This window comes from Lissotriton helveticus, chromosome 8, assembly GCF_964261635.1.
Source record: "Lissotriton helveticus chromosome 8, aLisHel1.1, whole genome shotgun sequence".
NCBI lineage: Eukaryota > Metazoa > Chordata > Amphibia > Caudata > Salamandridae > Lissotriton > Lissotriton helveticus.
In genome coordinates, this window is record NC_136069.1 from 168,856,719 (window position 1) to 168,883,314 (window position 26,596).

Consider the following 26,596-nt stretch of genomic DNA (forward strand, 5'->3'; position numbering starts at 1 on the left):
ACCGAAGACGGTGCCAACGGCGTCGCCGGAGGCTGTCAGTGGGGCAAGCCCCACCCTCATCCCCGACTACACGGAGCAGGATTCCGACATGGACAGGACCCAGGGGTTCTATGTTGTCACCTGAGCGCTTTGTGGACGTGCTAGGCTCAGGAGAGGAATGGGAGGAGTCTGGAGACCCTTTAGAGAACCAGGATGTCCCAGAGGAGACTTTGAACTGATATGGGGGACCTGGAGAGCCAGTGGTCTGGATACTTCCCCAGACACTGGCATGCTCTCTCCACCTACAGTGGCTACAGAGGAGGGGGCGTCCTTTGCTATGTGGTGAAGATGGCAGCTGAGGTCCTTGGACTGGAATTATCCTCAGTGCAGGTCAGGACTAATCTCCTGACCGAAGTGCTTCAACCTGGGGCTTCCACCTCTGAACCCCTTTTGCCCTGTAATCAGGCACTTACAGACGTCCTACTAGGAACTTGGTCCAAACCTAGCACAGGGGCTCCTGTGAACAGGACGATTGCACGCCGCCATCATCCAGCACCGGGCGACCCAAAGTTCTTCAGCCAACACCCCACCCCAGAAAGTTTGGTGGTGTAGGCCTCTACTTCCCAGGGTGCATTACCTTCTACCCCTCCGGATAGGGAATCCAAGAGACTGGACTCTTTGGGAAAGAAGTTGTTGTCTTCCTCCAGTCTGGCATTGCAGTCGGCGAATACCGCATGCTTATTTGGCCGTTTCTCCCACTCTCTTTGGGAGACGGTTGCGCAAGTGCTGCCACAAGTCCCGGAGGAGGCCCGGACTGTGCTCTCCCAGGCTGTCAAGGACGGTAGAAATGAGACAAAATTCACCATTCAGTGTGGTTTGACGACCGATTCACGGGGCAGGTCTATTTCATCGACAGTGGCTTAAGGTGCCACGCCTGGCTTCATACAGCTGGCTTCTCAGGGGATGTCCAGGCCAATTTGATGGACATGCCCTTTGATGGAACCCGCCTTTTTGGGGAAAAGGCTGACTCGCCCTAGTCAGGTTCAAGGACTCTCGAGCTACGTTCAGATCCTTGGGCCTCTCTTCTACTCCTCCTGGCAAAACTTCCTTTCGCGGCAACGTAAGGGGTTTCCAGCCGTGTCAGCCCAATTCTAGCCACCGTCCCACACAGCCTTCCCAAGCCGCGCGTGGACGCTGTACATTCTGTCCTTGGAATGGAGGTCAGAAGTCGTCCGCCCCCAGAAGCCGCAGCCTCCAAGAACCATTTGTACCGCTTTGTTCGCCATAAGTTGGCAGGGTATGCTCAGACGTGAGTCCCTTGCTCACTTTGCCACTGGATTCAAGCAAGCCTGGCTGAAGACGGCTGTAATGCCAGAAACCAGTCCTAGGATGCTTATTTCCGGTCCAGGGAAGGCATGGCTTGGCAGTTCGGGCTGGACTGTTCCCATGAGGCACAGGGTCAGACTGATTTGCACAAGGCCATGTCTGAACTGGGGTGGCAGAGTGGGCTAAAGAAGGGTGATGGATTAAATCCAGATCTGTTGACTGGGTGTGGGTGTTTGATTGGTTCAGATGCTCCGTCCATCACCACCCCCTTTTGTACCTCTTTGTTCGCCATAAGTTGGCAGGGTATGCTCAGACGTGAGTCCCTTGCTCACTTTGCCACTAGATTCAAGCAAGCCAGGCTGAAGACTGCTGTAATGCCAGAAACCGGTCCTAGGCAGCTTGTTTCCGGGCCAGGGAAGGCTTGGCTTGGCAGTTCGGGCTGGACTGTTCCCATGAGGCACAGGGTCAGACTGATTTGCATATGGCCATGTCTGAACTGTGGTGGCAGAGTGGGCTAAAGAACGGTGATGGATTAAACCCAGATCTGTTGACTGGGTGTGGGTGTTTGATTGGTTCAGATGCTCCGTCCATCACCACCCCCTTTTGTACCGCTTTGTTCACCATAAGTTGGCAGGTATGCTCAGACGTGAGTCCCTTGCTCACTTTGCCACTGTATTCAAGCAAGCCTGGCTGAAGACGGCTGTAATGCCAGAAACCAGTCCTAGGAGCTTGTTTCCGGTCCAGGGAAGGCATGGCTTGGCAGTTCGGGCTGGACTGTTCCCATGAGGCACAGGGTCAGACTGAATTGCATATGGCCATGTCTGAACTGGGGTGGCAGAGTGGGCTGAAGAACGGTGATGGATTAAACCCAAATCTGTTGACTGGGTGTGGGTGTTTGATTGGTTCAGATGCTCCGTCCATCATCACCCCCTTTTGTACTGCTTTGTTTGCCATAAGTTGGCAGGGTATGCTCAGACGTGAGTCCCTTGCTCACTTTGCCACTGGATTCAAGCAAGCCTGGCTGAAGACGGCTGTAATGCCAGAAACCGGTCCTAGGAAGCTTGTTTCCGGTCCAGGGAAGGCATGACTTGGCAGTTCGGGCTGGACTGTTCCCATGAGGCACTGGGTCAGACTGATTTGCATATGACCATGTCTGAACTGGGGTGGCAGAGTGGGCTAAAGAACGGTGATGGATTAAACCCAGATCTGTTGACTGGGTGTGGGTGCTTGATTGGTTCAGATGCTCTGTCCATCACCACTCCCTTTTGTACTGCTTTGTTCGCCATAAGTTGGCAGGATATGCTCAGACGTGAGTCCCTTGCTCACTTTGCTACTGTATTCAAGCAAGCCTGGCTGAAGACGGCTGTAATGCCAGAAACCGGTGCTAATAAGCTTGTTTCCGGTCCAGGGAAGGCATGGCATGGCAGTTCGGGCTGGACTGTTCCCATGAGGCACAGGGTCAGACTGATTTGCACATGGCCATGTCTGAATTGGGGTGGCAGAGTGGGCTAAAGAACGGTGATGGATTATACTCAGATCTGTTGACTGGGTGTGGGTGTTTGATTGGTTCAGATGCTCCGTCCATCACCACCCCCTTTTGTACTGCTCCAAGCACTTCTAGGCTGATTCTGCAGGACCACACTACTCCAGTGGGTGAAAGAATTAGTCTTCGTCTCCCACTCTGGAGATCTATAACAACAAACAAGTGGGTTTTGCAGATCGTCCAGGAGGGCTATTCTCTTCCTTTCCTTTCTTTTCCTCCTACTATTCTGCCAAGTCAAGAACGGCTGGTGGAGGATCACTTAAAACTGCTCCAAGAGGAAGTTACGGCTCTTTTGGCCAAAGGAGCTATAGAAAGGGTTCCAGTTTCAGAAGTATGTAGTGGCTGTTATTCTGAAGAGGAACAAGGGTCTTTGGCCCATTTTGGATCTTCCGACCGTCAATCTCTTCCTCAAAAAGGAGAAATTCAAAATGCTCGCATTGGCTCAAGTCTTGTCTGCCTTAGACCAAGGAGACTGGAGGGTAGCGCTGGACCTGCAGGACGCCTATTTTCACATTCCTATCCTGCTGGGCCACAGGCGTTACCTACGGTTCAAGGTAGGGCACCAGCACTTTCAGTTCACCATGCTCTCCTTCTGCCTTACCAGTGCCCCTTGGGTGTTCACCAAGGTGATGGCATTGGTTGCAGTTCATCTGCGCAGGCTAGGGATTTCAGTCTTCCCCTACGTCGACAACTGGCTGTTGAAGGCGTCCTCGCCCCAGGCAGTCGTCTCCCACCTTGAGACTACGGCGGACAGCCTGCATTCGCTGGGGTTTTCTATAAACGTGCCGAAGTCACACCTGACTCCTTCTCAGACGCTCCCTTTCATCGGAGCTGTCTGGGCACAGTGCAGTTTCGGGCTTATCCTCCCGAGTAGCGAGTCCAGGATATTCAGGTTATGATTCCGATATTTCAGCCTCTATCCTGGATTTCAGTGAGGTTGACTCTGAGGCTCTTGGGCCTCATGGCTTCCTGCATCCTGTTGGTAAGACATGCGAGATGGCGTTTGCAGGCTCTGCAGTGGGACTTGAAGTTCCAATGGGCACAGCAATAGGGAAATCTCACTGACGTGGTCAGATCTATAAAGGAACTGCGAAGGATCAGCAGTGGTGGTTAACGAACCGAGATTGGGTCAAAGGCAGACCTCCCTTCCCCTACCGGATTTCGCAATTGTGACGGATGCGTCACTTCTGGGATGGGGCAGCCAGTTGGGAATGTTGGAGATATGGGCTAACTGGTCTCCGGCAGAGACGGGGCTCCACATAAACTTGTTGGAGCACCGAGTGATTCGCTTGGCATTAAAAGCATTTCTTCCCTCTGTCAAGGGGAAGTTGGTGCAGGTGTGTACGGACAACACTACTGCCATGTGATACTGCAATAAACAAGGTGGGTGGGGTCATGGACCCTTTGTTGAGAGGCCCTGCATCTCTGAACGTGGCTGGAAGATCAGGGCATAACACTGGTGGTTCAACACCTGATAGGTTTACTGAACGCCAGGGCAGACAATCTCAGCCGTCAATGCCTAGCGGATCACGAATGGTGTCTCCAGTCGGAGGTGGCTCAAGGTCTCTTTCAGCAGTTGGGAGAACCTTCGTTAGATTTGTTCACCTCCGAAGAGAACATGCAATGTCAGCAGTACTGCGCGCTTGAGTTTCCAAGGCGACTATCGCTCAGCGACGCATTTCGTCGCGAGTGAGCTCAGGCCTGTTGTACGTCTTTCCGCCCATACCACTTCTGCCCAGGGTTCTGAAAAAGATCAGGAGCAACCGGGCAGAAGTCATTCTTGTGGTGTCGGACTGGGCAAGTCTGGTATCCAGAGCTTCTAAGCATGAGTGTCGATCCGCAGATCAGGCTCCCCCTTCGGGAGGATCTTCTGCCTCAGCAGCAGGGGAGGATTCTCCACCCGAACCTGTCAAATCTGCACCTCCAAGCGTGGCGATTGAGCGGCGGAAGTTGATGGCTTTTGATCTTACTCCTGAAGTCTGTAATGTTATTCTGGCGGCCCTCCACTAAGTCGGTATACGCCTGCCGTTGGCCGAAATTTGTATTATACTGTACAGAAAGGTCTATTGACCCTCTTTCTGCTCCTCTTTCTACTGTTCTTTTATTCATTCTGACCCTTACCCAGCAGGGCTCTGCTTTGGGTACATTTAAGGGTTACCTTTCTGCCCTGTCTGCTTTTTTGCGGCTGCCGGACCAACCTTCTCTCTTTAAATCTCCTATTGTAAATAGATTTCTAAAAGGGTTGGTTCACTTGTTTCCACCCACGCCCTTTATTATGCCACAATGGGACCTTAATTTGGTCCTCACATATTTGATGTGTGCTCCTTTTGAGCCTTTACCCAACTGTCCCCTCCGGCTGTTGACCATTAAAACAGCCTTCTTAGTGGCGATTACATCGGCCCGGAGGGTGAGTGAGTTACAGGCGTTATCCAGCTTGCCCCCTTATTTTATGTCCTTTCAGGGCAAGGTGGTGCTTTGCACCAGGGCATCTTTTTTACCTAAGGTTGTTCCCCCATTCCATCTCGGTCAGTTCATCACTTTTCGCACCTTCTTTGCTCCCCCACATCCCTCTAAGGAAGAGGAGCGTCGTCATCGACTGGACCCAAAAAGAGCGTTGTTGTTCTAACTTGACCGCACAAGAGAGTTCCGGGTGGATGACCATCTCTATATGGGGTATGTGGGAGCAAAGAAGGGAAAGGCAGAGCAGAAAAGAAGCATCTCTCGCTGGGTTGTTCTCTGCATTAAAATCTGTTACGCCTTGGCGAAGAAGCAGCCCCCTGAGGGATTAAGGGCCCATTCCACCAGGGGAAAAGCTGTGACTACGGCCTTGGCACTGGGTGTCCCAGTTCATGACATCTGTCAGGCAGCAATGTGGGCATCATTGCCATTGCACACATTCGCGAAACATTATTGCCTTGATGGTCATGTGCGCAGTGATGGGCACTTTGCCCGCACACTCCTGCAAGACTTTTTAGTCTAGTCCATCAGTCCGCAACTCACCGCCGGGATGGTATCTGATTCAAAGGTAAGGAATCTGCAGCTAGAAGTCTCTATCATATGAACAAGTTACTTACCTTCAGTAACGCATTATCTGGTAGAGACTCTATCTAGCTGCAAATTCCTTACAGCCCCACCCATGCCTCCCCGCTTTGCGGACTGATGTAGTAGGGTTCCTCCCCTTTCAGGGCCCTAGTTTTGCACATGTTTATGTCAGTCACTTCGTGGCTTTGCGCTTCTGTCATGGAAAAACAAAAAGTACTGACGTCCGTGAGCCTGGGTGGCACTTATATAGGCACTGCAACCTCATAACCAACGCTACAGATGTCATCCGTGACACGCTGAGCCGAATGGAGCCACCCGACGTCACACGCAAAGAGTATTGCTCAGCAAAAGTTTCCGGATCCAGTCTGATGCCTGGGAAATTCAAAGGTAAGGAATCTGCAGTTAAATAGACTCTACCAGATAATGCGTTACCGAAGGTAAGTAACTTGTTCTTCACGCTGTGGAGAGTCGCAAGGATGTCAATGGAGTCGGTAGGGGGCCTTTGCTGCTGCTTCGTTGTCTTCCGTGTGGCTTTCGACAGGGTGGACATAGAGATTCTTTGGCCTACACTACTGCAGTGGAAGATAACTGGAGCCATGTTGGGCCTAGTGATGGAGCTCGCTAGTGGTAACTGGGTCCAGATTGACCTTGATGGGCTCGGAAGGCTTACAAGGAAAATGCCGGTTGAGAAAAGCTTGCGGCAGGTCTGCATTTTAGCACCCCTGTTGTCTAGTCTGTTCAGTGCAAACCTCCCCTAGACGTTAAGCGATACACATTGTTATTCTCCAAAGGTTGGAGTTAGGCACGTTAGTTGTCTCATGTATGCGGACGATCTGATGGTAATGGATCCTACGCCTATAGGGCTGCAACGGAAACTAAATGCCCTAAATGCTTATTGTCTTGAAAACAAATAAATAAATGTTGACAAAACAAAAACAATGTTTTTTGCTTGGATGAAAAGGAAAAGTGGGTGGTTCCTAGGTAACCTACGATTAGAGCAGGTTAGAGAGTATAAGTATTTGGGTTTAACCTTTTCACATCATCTGAGATGGGACAAACAAATGGCTTCCCAGAGACTTGTTCTAGCTACAGTAGTGAATGGGGTGAAAAGGTTTGAGCGGAAGTTTGGAAGCCATACTCTTGAGCCACTAAGTAAAGTTGTACAGGGTAAGCTAAGTGATGGCTTGGGATAGGTGGGTTTCATGGGAAGGTTTAGAAGGTAATTACCTAAAATTGATTCTTGATCTCCCTAAAAATGCTATGATTCAAGCTGTAAGGAGGGATCTGAGAACCATGGCCTGGAGTGTGCTGGCAGATGCCAGAGCCCTGCAAATCCTATCAGAGATAATGTCAACTTACTCTGGTAAAAGGAACCCCGTGGCAATGATGCTAAGCGTATGGAGGTCTCGGAGATAGTATTCGAATCAGCCAGATAAAGGGCATACTTGGGTCAAGTGCTTTAGAAACTAGTTGGAGGGAAAATTTGCAGTATCCTAAAATTAAGAGCTCAGTTATCCCTTTTTTAAACTCTCAATTAAAATGTTAATGTTTATACACTTGTAATTGTATAATTTCTAAGTATGTGTGGTTGAATGATGCAATCATGCATTGTTGTTTTAGGCTATTTAAAATTGTCTACTTTTATGAATTGGGAAACATGCATATTATTTTTTATAAAGAATGTATTTCTTGTAAATAAAGTATTTTGACATTACTACATTTTGGCACCTGCCGTAGACAAAGTATCACAATGACAACATATGAGACATACGACTACGCAGGCATAATCTACAAATAAATCAAAAAGGCTACATATATTAAAACAAAATAAGAAATTGAAAGGTTGTGTAACACGTTCTGTTTCAAAAACATAAGAATATCTCAAATTTAGTCCGATTTTCTATATATTCTTGGACTTCTAATCCTGTATTTTTAATAGTAAAAGTACCAGAAAGGAAATTCATAAAAACGGAACTGGATAAGCTTCAGTTTGTGTACTGCCATTTACAACTTTAAAATTCTGTGATGAGTGGATGGACATCAGTTCACCGAAATGGCAGGGGTGGAGGAAGTGACATCACATGCCTTTAACCTGCACTTTCACTCACTCACACATACTTAGACATACACACAAATTCACACATATCCTCTCTCACACACTCAACTGCAAGCTTGCACACATCATACATTTAAAATATTTTTGAACTTACCTCTACTGCCAAGGAAGTGCATATTCCAGCTTATTGTACTCCATTTTTATTACACTATTAGTGAATAATATTTCACTATTAGGGTCATAAAACATTGACAGAAAATAGAGAGTGGAGCCCCAGCTGCCCCTACGTTTCTGGCACTGAATTTGCAAACTCTGAAGCCAGCTCTCGCAAAGGCAGTGCTAGCAGTAGCAAAGGGCAAGACAGGGCTCGCAACTGCGACCCCTAAATTACGTCTATGGAGGAGCCCCAGGGGAAGGCTGCAGTTTATGTTGATACATCACCCTTTAAGACCTGCTGTGCTGAGTGAATGAGGCAGCACAGCAGGTGACTCTTTCTATCATAGAACTTCTGCCCCTGGTAAAAAGAAGGCGGGTAAAAACATGCGCACCTCATTATCTTGTACGTGCTTCACTGACCATCTTTTAAATCCAGGACACGTATTTATATATTTATATTACATAAAAGTGTCGGGACCCCCGAGTGATTGATTATATTCTGGAAAACCGTACAGTTGGGGGGTGGCAGCCTCTATACTGTATTCGTTGACCTACGAGCAGCTTTCGACCTGGTACCTCGTAGGAAACTCTGGTCCGTGCTCTCTGGCTTAGGGGTGCCACAACATCTCCTAACTATGATTATCAGACTACACACTGGTAACTACGCCCAGGTCAGATGCGGCAGGGAGGGGATATTGTCCAACGGGGTAATCGCGCAGCTGAATGGGGGTGAAAATACTGATGCACCCAAACTTGAAGGCAGCAGTGTGCCCGCGATTATGTTCACGGATGACACCCTGCTGCTCTCCAAGTCTCCTATGGGGATTCAGCGGGTTCTCAATGGTTGCGAGGCATTTTGTAAAGATCATGGCATTGATATCAACGCTTTGAAGACCAAATATATGGTCTTCAATCCCCCAAATAGTACCCGCCCTAATCCGCACATTGGACCTAACATACTAGAGAGGGTACGAACTTTTGAGTACTTAGGAATTACCCTAAATGAAAAAATGTCATGGGCACACCAACGGGAGAAATCACAAATAAAGCTGGCCCAAATAGCAGGCGGGATCACCAAATTGGTCTCTAAGAACAAATCTTCTTTTAAGCCGGTGGGTCCTTCCCTAGAGATCTATAGAGCACAAGCTAGGGGAGCTGTTATGTATGGAAGTGAACTTTGGGGCCATACGTGCAATCGTGATCTGGTAGTAACTGAGAATAAATTTATCAGACAGCTCCTATCACTTCCTCCAAGTACCCCCCTGCTGCCCATTAGACTCGACCTGGCCTTGATACCTCTTGATGAAGACATGGGCCTACGGCCCCTATTATTCTGGCGTAGGATTTGGTCTGTACCAGAGCTAGCGAATTACAGGCTAGAATTACAGGAAATTCTTACCCTCCCAAACATCGGGAAAATTCCTTGGTTAAATTATATCAAGAAAGAACTAGGGAAACTAGGGCTACCTACCTTATGGTCTGACCCGCTCTCATCATGTCCCGGGGTTACACGGAGGCAGCTTATTACCCAGTACCAGGAAAGCAAAATTGCTATTCACCTGCAAGGAAGCGGCCCTGGCACCCTAACGTCATAATTTTTAACAATAAAGGACAGCTATAGGTTTGAAACTGTTTTAGATACCATATCCCCAATATTAATCAGGAAATTGTATCTCCAATGGAGGTATGGCAGTCTACCATTACGGGCCTACACTAGTAAATGGGCCGAATCTTCCCCGTCTCATTGCCCAGGGTGCAAATCTGAACAGGAAACCGATTTGCACATATTGTTTTTTTGTAGTGCTTATGTGCAGGCGCGGAGGAAATGGATCGTCCCACTATGTAAAAATCTGGGTTTCTCCCACTGCCTGCAAGCATTAAGACCGATTTATCAGGAGATATAGTCTTTGCCCTAGCTAAATATCTGGGGATAGTCTGGCATAAGAAGAGACATCTTTTAGATGGGGATTCATGATAAATTGTTAAAATTGATAACCGTGATGTAGATATTTTTAGTATGCAGAATGGCTGGTCCTTATACTTGTACATTGTTTTTATATGTTTTAATGGTTGTACATATCTTAACATTTATTGTCTTAGATTTAATGTCATTTGTACCTTTTATGGCACTTGATGCCGAAATAAAGATCATGATGATGATGATTGAGAAACAAACACTGTCCGGGCAAATAGGGACTGTCTAGTCACCCTACTATAAGTAAGTGTGGGTGAGACTTCACTCACTCACAGCAAGTACATCAATCATGACTGCAGTCCAATCGACAGAGAACAGGAGGTGAAGACTGTGTTACCTTAAAAACCAGCTGACCTCCCCCTGACCCTCAGTGCGGGGGCAGTATCTAAATTCTGCACTGGCCATGCGAGGTACGTGATTTGAGAGATCAGTTGATGAAGCTCTCAAAACCATGACTAATTACTTCAGTGCAGTAATGTGGTAACAGTAACACATGAACAAGTGACACTTTTCAGGACTGTGGGACAGTCAGTTGGCAGCTCTTTGGTGTCTTTTAATAATTATGTCTACTTTTTTTTACGTCTAGGCTCCTATGAGAGAGGTGGGATACACAATATATCAGATGACGTGTGCATGGGAGAGAGGCGGGGAATACGCTAGTGGTGCAGTAGAAAGGGAAGTAGTGCGGGTAGAATGGAGGGACACAGGAAGTGGAAAGATGCAGGGAAGAGAGACATGGAGAGACTGTGAAAACATTGAGGTGGATAGGAGACGTGCTAGAAAGATTGGAGTGCTGGGAGAAGACGTTAGTGGTGCAAACAGATGTGAGAGGTGCATAACAGAACAGAAATGTGAAGAAGAGTTTTGCAGAGAAGATGTATTGAAAGAGCTATGGTAAAAGCACTGCATAGACTAATTGATAGCCAAAGTAAAGAAGTGTTGGGGCAAGTTTCAGAAGCGAGTGTAGAAGTGAAGGAGTGGTGTGGAAAAAGCAAAGGGAAGAAGTTCACGAGGCGATGTAGGGAGAGTTAAAGGGGAAAGGAAAGAAGTAAAGGTATAGATGAACGGGATAAAGGGCAGGGGACAGATGGGAACATGTAAAGGCCATAACGTAGGACAAATTAGAGTGCCGGGTCTCAGAAGACGATTCTACTGCATGAGTTTCCTTGCCCAACAATGGCCTGCACCAAATCTGCATTTTAGACATGAACAACCATCGGTTCTAGTCATCTGTATCAGCTCCAGGTTCCAATATATAGTTTATATCACAGGAGGCCATATATTATAGAGGGCCTTAGATACTGCATTTGATTCCTTGAAACAGCACCTGCGTATAGTAGAGCTTGCAGATCCCACATTTACCATCCACTTACTCTAGTACAGAGGACAATTTCAAATTTGATGCATTTTACTTGTATAACGCTCCCAGCTCTTAGCAGAGTGCTCAGATACACTGTGAAACCCTTGCTTTAGCAGCTGCAGCGGGGTGAGTTTGTTTATGGGCCTCTTTTGTCTTCAACCCTGCAGACAAAAGCTCAACATTAAGTGCCAGATTCGTGAGATTGTCAAGCAGTGCAGCACAGCAAGTCACCTTGAAGCGCTGCACTGTATGCCAGGGAGAGGGCTGTCTTGTCCTTTTCCTGTTTTTTCCTCTGCCCTGGTGCAGTTTTGGCTGTTTATCACCAGCGCATGCACCCTTGCACCATGGTACAAGGGTGCCTGCGTTGTAAGGTGGATTGTTTACATGCAGGAAGGGGCAGCTTCCTGTACAAAAGCAATCCCCGGAGGCATTTGCCTCTTTCTATGCAGCACACAAAGCAAGAGGAAGTAATGAGGAGAAATAAAGATTTCCCTGAGAAGGCATAGGTTTTTGGCGCTTTCCCAGGTTTGCCACCTCTAGTAAATCTGGGAATGTATCAAAATCCATGGATGTTGCGTGGCAAGATCCACACAACTCCAATGGAACTCCTCCCTGACACAGAGTAAGGCATTGCAGCATTTTGCGCTGAGTTACTTTACTCAAGATTTATTAAGCCGCTCAGGGCCACACAAGGTGGCCTTGCTTGGCCTAATAAATCTCATTTTTAAGTTGCGTCACTCTTGCACCACATTACATGGTGCGGAGTGACACAACGGGACTCGTAAATATGCCCCCTCACTCTGTAAGGCATGAGCAGCATTTGTGAAGGGGATAAAAAAAGATACATTTAAGAAAATAGGGGAAAAGGACAGAAGTTAAAAAAGGAGAGCAAGTGGAAAGCAAAGAAGATAGAAAAGCTAAGAAAGTTTGAATGGAAGGGTTCAACTTAAGATAGGAATAGTAATCAAAGGCAAAGATAAATGGATGAGTGGAAGGTGAACGATAGATAAATGGGTGAATGGACACTTACATTTTTTATATGTGGCACAGTAAATGGAAATGTGAGCGTTAAAAGGTGGATGGGCAAAAGGATCAGTTGATGGTTAGAAGGATTTCTTGATGGATGGCTAAGTCTAAGGATAGATGTAGACTGATGTTTAGATGGATGCATACATAGATGATGGATGTGTGAATAGGTGGCCAGATGCATCATCCCATGTATTCTTGGAATGGTGAACGATTGACCGAATGGGTGAAAGAATGAATGGATGAGAGAGTAGAAAAGTTAAACGGTGGATATCAGTAGGTCAGTGAAAGGATGATTGGATAGATGCTTGGAAAGAAGAGTCAAGGGGAATCAGTACCACTTGCTTTGCTTGCATTGTGCCAAGAGTGCCTTGGTTCAAAGTGGGGGACATTTTAAGTTATCCAGTATTGGGGTATCTTTCATAGATTCACATGCCTGAATCATTCCCCGTCGTCGAGGCGGGAGTCCCACGGTAAAAATATATACAATAGCAGTGCCTAAAAATCCTTGTAGTAGGCTGGAGAAAGGTATAGGCCCAAACTAGGCCCAAAACTTTGCAGCCTATCTACCTCTTTTTGTAAAAAGAACTGAACTATTAGCACCAGCCAATCAGCTGTCACCACCCTCTAGAACCTTCCCAGCTCAGGCAGTTCTCCTCAGATTTTCACCGCACTTCGTGTGGAAGGGAGTCTCCCTGAGTGCCTACTCAGTTTTTTCTGTTTTCTCTTCAGGATGTCTGAAAAGAAGGCTCTTTTCAAAGCTTGTGGGACCTGTTTTAAGAAGAGGGTCCATGTGGATGACAAGCACTCCGACTGCATCTACTGCCTGCACCCCTCACACATTGTGAAGGATTGCAGGATATGCCGCACCTTCCCTGCCAAAACCATCAGGGACAGGGAGGCAAGGGTTCTTTTATGGCTTAAGTCATCTTCCACAGATGATGAAGACAAGGCCACTACTTCCAGTAAGAGAGCCAGATCCCGAGAAGGCTCTTCTCCTGAGAGAAAGAAGAAACATAAACTCTCTCAGAGCTCTTCAGAACCCTCAAGGAGGTCATCGTCTCCATCAGGACACTCTTCTACAATTGTGAGTACAGCCCAGACTTATACTGTCACTCTGGTGTCTGCTCACACTACAACTGTCACCTCTACTTCCTCAATTTCTTCTGCTACGGTGTCCACAGCTGCTATCACCTCCCCTAGGGTGTCAGCTAAGGTTTATTCTACAAAACCTGCCACGTCGACGCCATCGTCAAAGTCTTTGTCGACTAGAGCCCCGTCGACGTCGAAACCGTCATCGACTAAAAGCCCTTCGACGACGGAAGGCCCGTCGACGACGAAGTCATCGTCTACGAGGAGCCCGTCGTCGTCGACGGCCCCGTCGACAGTAACTCCGTCGACGCAAAAAGTGACAGCCTCGTCGACCAAGGATTCGTCGACGAAGACATCGACGAAGGACACGTCGACGAAGGATTCGTCGACGAAGGACACGTCGACGAAGGATTCGTCGACGAAGACACCATCGACAGCCTCGTCGACGAAGACACCATCGACGGCCTCGTCGACGAAGGATTCGTCGGCAGCCTCGTCGACGACGGCATCATCGTCTAAAACCCCGTCAACGGCAAAACCGTTGATGACGGCCCCGTCGATGGTAAAACCATCGATAACAGTCCCGTCGACGACGGGCCTGTCAATGACCTCACAATCCATAACGACGAGTTCAACTGTGGCGATTACACCTGCACATCTGATGAATAAAACACCTCCATCAAGAGTGCAATATACACATTTTCAAATGAAATCTTATCATAGACAAGACTATTCTCATGTCTCTCCACTTCTACCATCACATATTTTAGAAACATATGTGGAGGATGATTCTGATGACGAAGAAGATGATGAGGGTCCCTTTGGGTTTGCAAGTCACCCTTCACAATTCACAAGGAGGATGAAGAGGATGTGCAACACCATTATTATCAAGGAGATGTATCAACGCCTTATTATGCTCAATCAATAAGGCCTCCACGTTCCGAAGAGGCAAGTCATCTCCCCCCTTCTTTAGTTCAAGACTTGCAAGCCATGTTGGCAGACTATCGCCAAAGATTTCCACCTATGCCAGTGGCACCTTTTGTGCCTCCTGTACCAGTGGATGTACCACGGCCTCCTACACCAGAGGTTCCAGTGTCGCCAAGACACACTACGGTCCCTGCGCCACAGGAGGTTATTGATACCTCATCTTCAGATGATGATGGGAGAGAAGAAGGCGAGTTGCCTGCGGACAACACGCCTGCAGATCCATGGGATGACTATATAATCCCTATGCCTTCACCGCCAGTACCACAGCCCTCAGATTCTCCACCGAAAGATATAGGTGGATTTCATAACATCATGCTGCGGGCTGCTGCACGTTTTTCAACTGCCTGTAACGGTAGAACAGTCAGACTGTTTCCTGCATGACTTCAAGGAGGGGTACAGAAAGATTACCAGAGCAATACCAATTATTGACTATATATGGAAGGAAGGCCTTAACATCATGAAAATGCCGGCTTCTATACCGGCAGTCCTTCCTCGGATTGAAAAGAAGTATCGAGCACCATCGGATACTCCATCTTGTCTTTTGGGACACCCTCGTCCAGATTCAGTGATATCTCAGGCTGCACAACAGAGATCCAAGAATCCTTCAACTCCGATTTCAACACCCCCTGACAAGGAGGGCAGGAGACTGGAATTGATAGGGAAAAAGTTCTCCACGAATGCTGCAGCATCCATTAAAAGCGGCTAATTCCTTGGCAATTCTTGCCCGCTATGACCGACAAATGTGGTCGGACCTGTCAGAATTCATAAATTTAGTACCTGAAGATCGACAACAGGAAGCCCACAAGATAGCGCTGGAAGAAGAGAGGGCAGCATCGGAGATCATTGACTGCGCCTTAGACATCTCTAACACCAATTTCAGACAATTAGCAGGCGCAGCAGTCCTCAGGCGACAAGTCTGGTTTAAGGCTACCTCCTTCAGGCTAGAGGTTCAAACAAAAATGATAGATATGGCTTATGATGGTGACTCATTTTTCGGTAAGCACATAGACGATGCTTTAGAAGCGATTAAAACTGATACCGACACCGCCAAATCTCTTGGTACTCTTCAATATAAAAGAGGATCTTTTAGAGGGTCAAGAGATGTCCAGAATTTTCTCAACGAAGGGGACTGTATGGCTTCTCTGGACCTAGAAGACGCCTACTTTCACATCCCTATTCACCCAAAACACTGCAAATACCTGAGATTTACAGTGGCTGGTGTCCATTTTCAATTCGAGATGCTCCCATTCGGTCTAAAGTCGGCACCAAGAATATTTACGAAGGGCCCGATTCACAGAACTAACTTAAGACAAAATCCTAAACGTACTACTTTTGCTATTCACAGAAGTTAGGATTTTGTCTTAAGTTTGTCTTAAGACAAACTTAAGACAGACTTAAGACAAAATCCTAACTTAAGTCTGTCTTAAGTCTGTCTTAAGACAAACTTAAGACAAAATCCTAACTTCTGTGAATACCAAAAGTAGTAAGTTTAGGATTTTGTCTTAAATTAGTTCTGTGAATCGGGCCCCTCGTGTTTAGCCCCAGTTGCTGCTGCTCTGAGGTCTCAGGGGATACAAGTCTTCCCGTACCTGGACGACTGGCTGCTAAAAGGTCCATCAGTGAACTCCACAAGGGAAGCGGTCAAAAGCTCCCTCTTTCTATTCTCAAATGTGGGACTCACCCTCAATTCAAACAAATCTCAATTGCAACCTCGTCAGGTATTAACCTTTCTGGGAGCATTACTGGACACGTGCCGATGCAAAGTGTTCTTGACTCAGGAACGACAAACGAAACTACTAAAGCTGGCAAAACAAATATCGGCAAGAAGGTCACTTTCGGTCCAAACATATGCTTCCCTGCTAGGGATGTGTTCATCTGCAATCAGTCTAGTCCCAATGGCAAGACTCAGAATGAGGCCTCCACAGGAGGAATTACACCGACAGTGGCGGCAGGTAGACAACTCGTTCGAGGATCGCTCAAAGGTAACACCCAGAATGAGGCGAGCCCTTCTTTGGTGGTCGAAGGAAGACAATCTGTCACTAGGCCTCACATTTCTCCAGACCATGCCAGAATTTACCTTAACAACAGATGCTTCCATGGAAGGTTGGGAAGGTCACCTCCAGGACCTCCAAATTCAAGGTCGATGGTCTCACCAGTATCGGCAGAAACACATCAACAGCCTGGAGTTGAGAGCCATCTTTCTATCTCTGCAGGCTTTCCTCCCAAGGATTGCGAACTCTTCAGTGCTGGTGCGTACGGACAATACCACCAGCATTTATTATATCAACAAACAAGGGGGAACAAGATCTCTCTCCCTTTCGCAAGAGGCTCAGGAAATGTGGGAGTGGGTCATACGACACGGCATATCCCGCAGAGCGGAACATGTGAAGGGTATTCAGAACTCTCTAGCCGACAACCTCAGCAGGTCTCTCATAGGTTGCCACGAGTGGGAGCTCGAGCAAGATCAAGTGGACAGGATCTTTCAAACATAGGGCACACCAACTCTGGATCTGTTCGCGACTCGACAGAACAGCAAATGCCTGTACTTCGCCAGTAGATTTCCTCAACAGGGGTCAAGGGGAAATGCCCTGTTGATGAGATGGTCCGGAATCTTTGCATATGCCTTTCCTCAGATTCCGCTTATTCCAAAAATACTGCAGAAAATGAAAAGGGAACATTGTACTCTTCTCCTAATTGCTCCTCGTTGGCCGAGGCAGTACTGGTTCCCAGAACTGCTTCTTCTTTCTCGACAACCTCCACTTCGTCTCAGACCGACAATGTCGATGCTGACAAGAGAAGGAGGCCAGATTCTGTACCCGGATCCTCAATCGCTTCGCTTGCACGCCTGGCTCCTGACTTTCTAGAATTTAACCCCTTCGACGCTCATGATGAGCTCAGCTCGTCATGAGGTACACCTCTCGTACGCTCATGACGAGCTGAGCTCGTCATGAACCGCGGGTTTTTGCAAACTTCAGCGCACCGCGGAAATCTGCACCGCACGCATGTTGTTAAAGATCTTAATATTTCTACAGATTGCAGGGCAATTTTAACTCAAGCCCGTGCTCAAAGTACCATCAGAACATACCGTTTTAAGTGGAACCGATTCTGTAGCTGGTGTGAGACAAATAATATTCATCCGCTTCAAGCTCCACCAGAGGACATACTACCTTACCTGCTGTCCTTGGCCAAGGCATGTCAAGTTTTCTCTTCTATTAAGGTACATCTGGCCGCTATCTCCAGGTTCAGGAAGAGTTCCAACAAACCATCACTGTGTTCTTCCTCATTAATAAAACAATTTCTTAAAGGGTTATTTCGAGCTTTCCCTCCAGTTCGACCTCCACCTCCTGAGTGGGACCTCAATATTGTTTTATCCCAACTGTTAAGGAGGCCTTTTGAACCTATTCACAATGCGGAGCGGAGCTGGAAAGTAGCTATCCTGCTAGCCCTCACTTTGGCCCGTAGAGTCAGCGAGATGCAAGCCTTCACGATCACAGAACCTTTCTTACATTTCACTAAAGACTATGTAACGCTAAGAACAAATCCAAAGTTCATTCCAAAAGTACCATTGCAATTTCACATTAATCAGCCGGTAAAACGAAATACCTTTTTCCCGGACCCTGTAACTCCAGCAGAAAAGACATTGCATTCCCTGGATGTGAAACGGAGCCTTAAGTTCTACCTGCAAAGAACTAAGAGCATACGTAAATCTAACCAGTTATTTGTTGCTTATGGACAAGCCATACTGGGGCAAGCTGTAACGAAAGCGACTATAGCCAGATGACTATCTTCTGTAATTATCTTTTGTGATGACAAGGCTAACAAACCCCTGACAAAAAGGGTTAAAGCGCATTCTACCAGAATGATGTCAGCGTCTACTGCCCTATTCGCTGGAGTGACGCTGGAGAACATTTGCCGAGCTGCTACGTGGAAGAGTGTCCACACCTTTACAAAACACTACTGCTTGCAGTCGGCATCTCACGATGATACAGCAGTGGGGGAAGCGGTGCTGCAGCATCTTCTTCACTAAGGTTAGACATTTCTGGTCTCTCTAATTATTTGGGATGTTTAAACCATATATACATTCACTGTAGTTTTTTCTGTCTTTTTCAAATGCTGTCTTATTTTATACTGTATTGTATGAAGGTTTTTTGCTGCATATGTTATGTAGACATGTATAAGCTCTAAAACCTTCCAGGTTGTGTGGGAATAGTTACTATCTCTTTTGTCTCCCATCTTCCTCTAACGACAGATATAGTCTTACTGCTTGTTACTCTGATTCAGGCACGTGAATCTATGAAAGATACCCCAATACTGGATAAGAAAACAAGTTACTTACCTGTAACTACAGTTATCCAGTATTGGTATCTTTCATAGATTGACATGCACCCACCCTCCTCCCCGACAAGGCAGTTCTTTTTTACGGATACATACTTCTCACTTGTGCTGGGAAAATCTGAGGAGAACTGCCTGAGCGGGGAAGGTTCTAGAGGGTGGTGACAGCTGATTGGCTGGTGCTAATAGTTCAGTTCTTTTTACAAAAAGAGGTAGATAGGCTGCTAAGTTTTGGGCCTAGTTTGGGCCTTTACCTTTCTCCAGCCTACTACAAGGATTTTTAGGCACTGCTATTGTATATATTTTTACCGCGGGACTCCCGTCTCGACGACGGGGAATGATTCAGGCATGTGAATCTATGAAAGATACCAATACTGGATAACTGTAGTTATAGGTAAGTAACTTGTTTTCTTTCTGGCTACTCCCTTGAGAGTGCTCCCTGGTGTTTTCTGTGCTTCACACCACTGAAGTACATTTTAAAATTGTAATATGAGCCTGGGAAAGATGATGCAGTACATGTGAACACTAGAATATAAATGACATACCTTTTGTGTATGGCTAATGAGTCAACTTTTTTTGTAGATCGTTTAAAAGAAGAGGCACGACTGATGCAGGAACAATTCGAGTTTATGGAAAGAAAAAGAAAAGAAGAGCAAGAGCGAGAGGCTGAAAGGTTGAGGAGAGAACTTGCAAGATTAGTTAATGAAGCAGAAAACGAGGAAGCAGTGCAAGAAGCGAATGGTCGGGAGCCCATGGATCCTTCTAATATGAACAGGCAGACTGAGGGGGAGGAAGCAGACACACGATCGCAACGAAAGACTATTCCCGCTCGCTTAAGAAGGCAGTATAAATTCACTGAAGCCACTGAAAACCTGCACCAGGGATTCCCAGCAACTGGCCCAATAAGCAGTACTACCAACAAAAATCCAACAAAGAACCAAGGCGAAGACTTGAATTTGGAGCTGGAGAACTCGTCTGTGAGATACGAGCCATCCTTCGGTAGAACACTGAAATCTATAACTCAAATGCAGAAGGGCCCAGAAGGAAAAGATGGTAGAGGGGTAGAGACAACAATGAGGGACCGAAAGAAGAGTCTCATGGAAGAGCTCTTTGGCCCAGGCTACAGTCTGAAAAACAGTTTTTCAAATTCACAACCACGAGTGTTGAGTGAAGAGAAACGCTCGCCGGAAACTGTTGGCGAGCATGCAAGCAATGCAGTGCAATTGAGCGAAAATGTACCTTTTGGAGATCGTAAATTGATAGGACAATGAGAAACCTGTCATATTGGAACAAAACAAGTGGTAAAACACTTTAAGGACACATCCTGGTGGTTAGGTATTAGGCGTTATTTATTGTACATTTTGCTAGAACGGCTCTTCGTCACATAATAGTGCCTCCCTTGTGACCCGACTTCCTTCATTATATGGAGTAGCTTGAATTGCCCAACCTGTGTGTGAAGTACAATGTTGCATATTTGTTTTTGTTCTATATTGTTGAGGAGAATACACTTAACTGTTTCCCTTAACTAACTCTTGCATCTTCTTTAATGTTCCACAGGGTGAGGTACACACCAAGAACACTGGTGGGGCCATTGAAGATGCACAATATAGCTATTCACAAATTCGCACACATAGATTAAAAGACTCTCAGGGACGTGCTTTGGCACGCTCAAAGCCCTAAGGAGGTTCTTTCCCCTGCTCTCCCACTCTGCCAGGGAGACGGTGGCCAGGGCGTCCATTCTATCGCGTCTTGACTACGCTAATGCCCTGTACGTTGGCATCCCCGGGTATCTCCTGGGGAAGCGGCAGGTTATTCAGAATGCAGCTGTCAGGCTCCTGTTCCCGAGGAGACTGAGCGTACGTAAGCAGCTCAACAACTTGCACTGGCTTCCTGTGGCTCAGCGAGTGCGCTTTAAAATTCTGACCCTGACACATAAAGCTTTACATGGTCCATACCCCTCCTATATGAGCTCTAGGTTTGCTTTTTACCTTCCCAACCTCCCTCTCCGCTCTGCCTTCTAAAGACGGTTGGTAATTCCGAGGTTTCGACGAGCACGACTTGGGGGATAGTCTTTTGGGGTTAAGGCCACCACCATGTGGAATGCTCTGCCTGATGCTCTGCGACATACCAAGGAACTAGCTACCTTCAAAAAGCTCCTCAAAACCCATCTGTTCAAGCAATCTGTGTAGCCTTTCTCTTTGTTCTGTCACTGACCTCTCTCCGCGCCAGGACACTCTTGAGTAGCAGTGCGCGATACAAATCCCCATATAACATAACATAACATAACATAGAATTTGAGCACTTTAAGAAAGGCTTGAACGTCACCTCATTACTACCAAGCTAAAATGTTTAGCTATTTCTCAGTAAACCTGCTAATAATCAAAAGTAGCTGGGAGTTACTACAGAAGTGTGTGTCTATATACCTAAGATAGCAGTGATGTGCCTGCTTGAAAGGTTTAAACTAGTGTCTGCACAAAAATGCATTGGGCTCGATTCATGAAAATATACAGTAAGTTATGGGCAGAGGTTTACTCCTCTGCCAGGCAATAGGGAATAATGGCAAAAATATGTTCAGTGTGAGAATTACTTCAGCCCTTGGGTAGAGTCTGTCTTAGGGCAATTTTCAGCTAGGAATATGTTGGATCGGAGTTTGGAAATACCAACAAACCTGTGATGCAAACTTCAAAATAAACCATGCTTTGGAATGCCCATTACCTCCCCATTTGTGTGAGTAAGAAACACATAAGCATGTAAACTCTAGCAGATCCTTATTTTTAACATTGTTGTCAAAATGTGGTAAAAAGTTTACATCTAACATTAACAAGCATTTGCAATGCAATAGGTCTCGCTTTATAAAAGTTTGAGCTGTTGGCATTGCTAATAATAAGGCAAGACTAGCAGCTCAAAGTTTCAGTAATGTGAGACCTATTGCATTGCAATTGTTTTTTTTATATATCACGAACTTGAGTGAAAGGTGTGTATTTATGTTGCATTGAGTACAGAGTAATTATGTGATGTGCAATTATGTAGTACTGAGTGGTATGTGGAGTGTATTTATGTTGTATTGAATACAGTGTAATTATGTGATGTGTAATTATGTGGTACTGAGTGGTATTATGTTGAGTGTAGTTATGTACTTTACTCAGTGCAACATAAATACACCCCTCATACCACTCAGTACCTTGCAATTACAATCCACATATTTACACACTAATCAATGCAACATAAATACTCTCCACATCATAACACTTAATACCACATAATTACACAACACATATTTACAACACATATTTACACTCTACTCAATACGACATAACTACACTCAACTTAATACCACTCAGTACCACATATGCTTGTTTCAAGGGTTGTGGTCAGTTTCAGATATCATACTGCAGTTTGTTTCACGTTCTGTGATCAGTTTCAGGTATTGTGGCTGATTTAAAAAACTGTGGTCTGTTTTATGTTGTGTAGTTAGTTTGAGGCCGTCAGGTGCTAGTGTTGCATTATTAGCAATGCCAACTGAGACAGAGACGAAAATAACGAAAAGGCAGAAATAGGCACTAGAAAGATGCTGGTAGAGGGGGCAGTGAGCGGCGGCAAAGAATTAAAGGATAATAAGGAAAACAACAGGGGATAGGGGTACAATTACTTTTGAGTAAAGAAAATGAGAGAATATGCAAACCATCTGGCTGCAGAAAAGCTAAGAGAAACATGGGGCGAACGAGAGAGCAAGAGAAACCGGCGGGTGAAAGATCCCCTTTAAAGAGAATAGGAAATAAGAAAGTAAATGACACATTGGGATGAGTAAGAGAAACAGCAGGGATAAGATCACCTTCGAGTAGGGAAAATGAAAGAATAAGTCAAACATCTGGGTAGGGAGGAGAAACAGCTGTGTGAGTAAGAGAAGCAGCAGAGGGTGAGATTCACAGGTTCGGGAGGAGGCATTAATAGGAGAACCTGGGTAGACACTGGAGACAGGCACCGGGGAGGCTGAATAAACAGGTGTACAGGGAGCGATATAATTGAAAGAAGGGTAGAAAGCGATACAGAACGATGTACATAGAAGCCCAGAAGAAAGGAGGCAAAGGAAAGGTATGGAGTCAGAAAAAGAATGGGAGAGATGCAAGGAGCAGAGAGAAGAAAGGCAATCGAGCGTAGAGGCAAGACAGTAAGAGAGAGTCGGAACCTAGAAAGAAGCTACTGCTTCTCTCTAATATATTACATAGTTGGTGACTTCTATTGCACAGTCAGTAGATTTAATGCCCACAACAGTATGTGTGGTTGTGTGTGTGTGTATGTGTGGTTGGGTGTGTGGTTGGCTGTGGTGTGTGTGGTTGGGTGTGGTGTGTTTGGGTGTGTGGTTGTGTTTGTTTGTATGGTTGTGTGTGTTTGTGTGGTTGTGGTGTGTGTGTGGTTGTGTGTGGTTGTGTGTTTATTTGTGGTTGGGGTTTGTTGTTTGTGTGTGTGGTTGTGTATGTTGTGTGCTTGTGTGTGGTTGTGTGTAGTTGTGTGAGTGGTTGTGTGTGAGTGGTTGTGTGTGTATGGGGTTGTGTGTGTGGTTGGTTGTATGGGTGGTTGTGTGGTTGTGTGTGTGTGGTTGTGTGTGTGTGGGGTTGTGTGTGTGGGTGCTTGGGTGGTTGGTTGTGTGTGTGTGGTTGTGGGCGTGGTTGTGTGTGTGGTTGTGTGTGTGGTTGTGGTTGTGTGCGTGCGGTTGTGTGCATGTGGTTGTGTGTGTATGTTGTGTGTGTGGTTGTATGTGTGGTTGGGTTTGGTTGTGTGTGTGGTTGTGGTTGTGTGTGTGGTTGTGTGTGGTTGTTGTGTGTGGTTGTGTGTGTGTTGTGCGTGTGTGGTTGTGTGTGCGGTTGTGTGTGTGGTTGTGTGTGTGAGTGGTTGTGTGGTTGTGGTTGTGTTGGTGTGTGGTTTTGGTTGTGTGTATGTTGTGTTTGTGTGTATGTGTGTGGTTGTATGTGTGGTTGTGTGTGGTTGTGGTTGGGTGGTTGGGTTTGGTTCTGTGTGTGGTTGTGCATGTGTGTGGTTGTGTGTGTGTGGTTGTGTGTGTGTGTGGTTGTGCTTGTGTGTGTGGTTGTGTTTGTGTGTGGTGTTTGTGGTTATGTGTGTTTGTGTGTGTGTGTGTGGTTATGTGTGTTTGTGGTTGTGTGTGGTTGTGTGTGTGGCTGTGTGTGTGGTTGTGTGTGTGTGGATGTGTGTGGTTGTGTATGTGTGTGGTTGTGTGTGGTTGTGTGTTGTGTTTATGTGTGGTGTGGTTGTGTGTGGTTGTGTGTGTGGTGTGTGTTTGTGGTTGTGTGTGGTTGTGGGTGTGGTTGTGGGTGTGGTTGTGTGTGTGCGGTTATGTGTGTGTGTGTGTGTGGTTGTGCGGGTGTGTGTGTGTGTGGTTGGGTGGTTGTGTGTGTGGTTGTGTATGTGTGTGGTTGTGTGTGTGTGTGGTTGTGGTTGTCGTGTGTTGTGTTTGTGTATGGTTGGGTGTGGTGTGGTTGGGTGTGGTTGTGGTTGTGTGTGGTTGTGTGAGTGTGTGTGTGTGGTTATGGTTGTGTGTGTGGTGTGGTTGTGGTTGTGTGTGTGTGTGGTTATGTGTGTGTGGTTGTGTGTTGTGTGTGGTTGTGGTTGGGTGTGGTTGTGTGTGTGTGGTTGTGTGTGATTGTGGTTGTGGGTGTGTGGTTGTGTGTGTGGTTGTATGTGTGGGGTTGTGTGTGTGGTTGTGTGTGTGGGGTTATATGTGTGGTTGTGTGTGTGGTTGAGTGTGTGGTTGGGTGTGTGGTTGTGTGTGTGTGGTTGTGTGTGGTTGTTGTGTGTGTGGTTGTGTGTGTGTTGTGCGTGTGTGTGTGTGGTTGTGTGTGCGGTTGTGTGTGTGGTTGTGTGTGTGTGGTTGTGTGTGTGAGTGGTTGTGTGGTTGTGGTTGTGTGTGTGTGGTTGTGTTGGTGTGTGGTTTTGGTTGTGTGTATGTTGTGTTTGTGTGTATGTGTGTGGTTGTATGTGTGGTTGTGTGTGGTTGTGGTTGGGTGGTTGGGTTTGGTTGTGTGTGTGGTTGTGCAAGTGTGTGGTTGGGTGTGGGTTTGGTTGTGTGTGGTTGTGCTTGTGTGTGTGGTTGTGTTTGTGTGTGGTGTTTGTGGTTATGTGTGTTTGTGTGTGTGTGTGGTTATGTGTTTGTGTGTGTGGTTATGTGTGTTTGTGGTTGTGTGTGGTTGTGTGTGTGGCTGTGTGTGTGGTTGTGTGTGTGTGGATGTGTGTGGTTATGTATGTTTGTGGTTGTGTGTGTGGTTGTGTGTGTTGTGTTTATGTGTGGTTGGGTGTGGTGTGGTTGGGTGTGGTTGTGTGTGTGGTGTGTGTTTGTGGTTGTGTGTGGTTGTGTGGGTGTGGGTGTGGTTGTGGGTGTGGTTGTGGGTGTGGTTGTGTGTGTGCGGTTATGTGCGTGTGTGTGGTTGTGTGTGTGTGTGGTTGGGTGGTTGTGTGTGGTTGTGTATGTGTGGTTTTGTGTGTGGTTTGTGTGTGTGGTTGTGGTTGTCGTGTGTTGTGTTTGTGTGTGGTTCTGTGTGGTTTTGCGTATGGTGTGGTTGTGGTTGTGTGTGGTTGTGCGTGTGGTTGTGGGTGTGGTTGTGTGTGTGTGGTTATGTGTGTGTGTGTGTGTGGTTATGTGTGTGTGGTTGTGTGTTGTGTGTGGTTGTGGTTGTGTGTGTGTGGTTGTGCATGTGTGTGGTTGTGGGTGTGGGTGTGTGGTTGTGTGTGTGGTTGTATGTGTGGGGTTGTGTGTGTGGTTGTGTGTGTGGGGTTATATGTGTGGTAGGTTGTGTGGTTGTGTGTGTGGTTGAGTGTGTGGTTGGGTGTGTGGTTGGGTGTGTGGTTGTGGGTGTGGTTGGGTGTGTTGGTGTGTGTGTGGTGGTTGTGTGTGGTTGTGTGTGAGTGTAGTTGTGTGTGAGTGTGGTTGTATGTGTGGTTGTATGTGTTTGTGTGTGGTTGCGTGTGGTTGTGTGTGTGTGGGTGTGTGGTTATGGGTGTGGTTGTGTTTGTGTGTGTGTGGTTGTGGTTATGTGTGTGGTTGTTTGTGAGTGGTTGTGTGTCGGGTTGTGTATATAGTGGTTGTGTGTGAGTGTGGTTGTGTGTGGGGTTGGGTGTGTGGTTGTCGTGTTTGTGTGTGGTTGTGTGTGTGGTTGTGGTTATGTGGTTGTGTGCGTGTGGTTGTGTGTGTGGTTGTGTGTGTGTGGTTGTGTGTGTGGTTGTTTGTGTGTGGTTGTGTGTGTGGTTGTGGTTGTGTGTGGTTGTGTGTGTGGTTGTGTGTGGTTGTGGTTGTGTGTGTGTGTGGTTGTGGGTGTGGTTGTGTATGTACTTGCTTTCTTGCCCAGCCTTGTTTTTATTCCCCTGTGCCTAACTTGCTTTCTTGCCCAGACTTGTTTTTATTCCCCTGCGCCTGTACTTGCTTTCGTGCCCAGACTTGTTTTTATTCCCCTGTGCCTGTACTTGCTTTTCTGCCCAGACTTGCTTTTATTCCTCTGTGCCTGTACTTGTTTTCTTGACTAAACTTGTTTTTCCTTCCTGTGCCCAGTTCTCCCGCGGCCCCCGCCTGTTTTTCCCGCCGCGGTGTCCCTGCCCCCCTGCAATCCCATACGCCACCCCGCTCCCGCCTCCCAGCTGCTCCTCCCTTCCACATCCCCTCAAATGGAGACTGCGCAGCAGCCGCGCCGAAGGCGCACCTAAGGCAAGCCTGGACAG

General features: G+C 46.8%; 1 protein-coding gene across 6 annotated transcripts in view; it reads left to right on the top strand.

Moving 5' to 3' along the window:
* LCA5L (lebercilin LCA5 like) overlaps window positions 1-21,564 on the top strand; it is a 976,100-nt gene extending 954,536 nt beyond the window's left edge. For 4 of the 6 annotated variants that reach the window (XM_078656822.1, XM_078656823.1, XM_078656825.1 and 1 more), the window contains one exon: window positions 19,457-21,564. In XM_078656822.1, the coding sequence (XP_078512948.1) occupies window positions 19,457-20,145 (689 nt within the window). In that variant the 3' untranslated portion in view covers window positions 20,146-21,564. The remainder of the gene's footprint in view (window positions 1-19,456) is intronic. The other 2 variants (XR_013599756.1, XM_078656826.1) reach the window with 2 other exon arrangements.
* The last annotated feature ends 5,032 nt before the right edge of the window (window positions 21,565-26,596 follow it).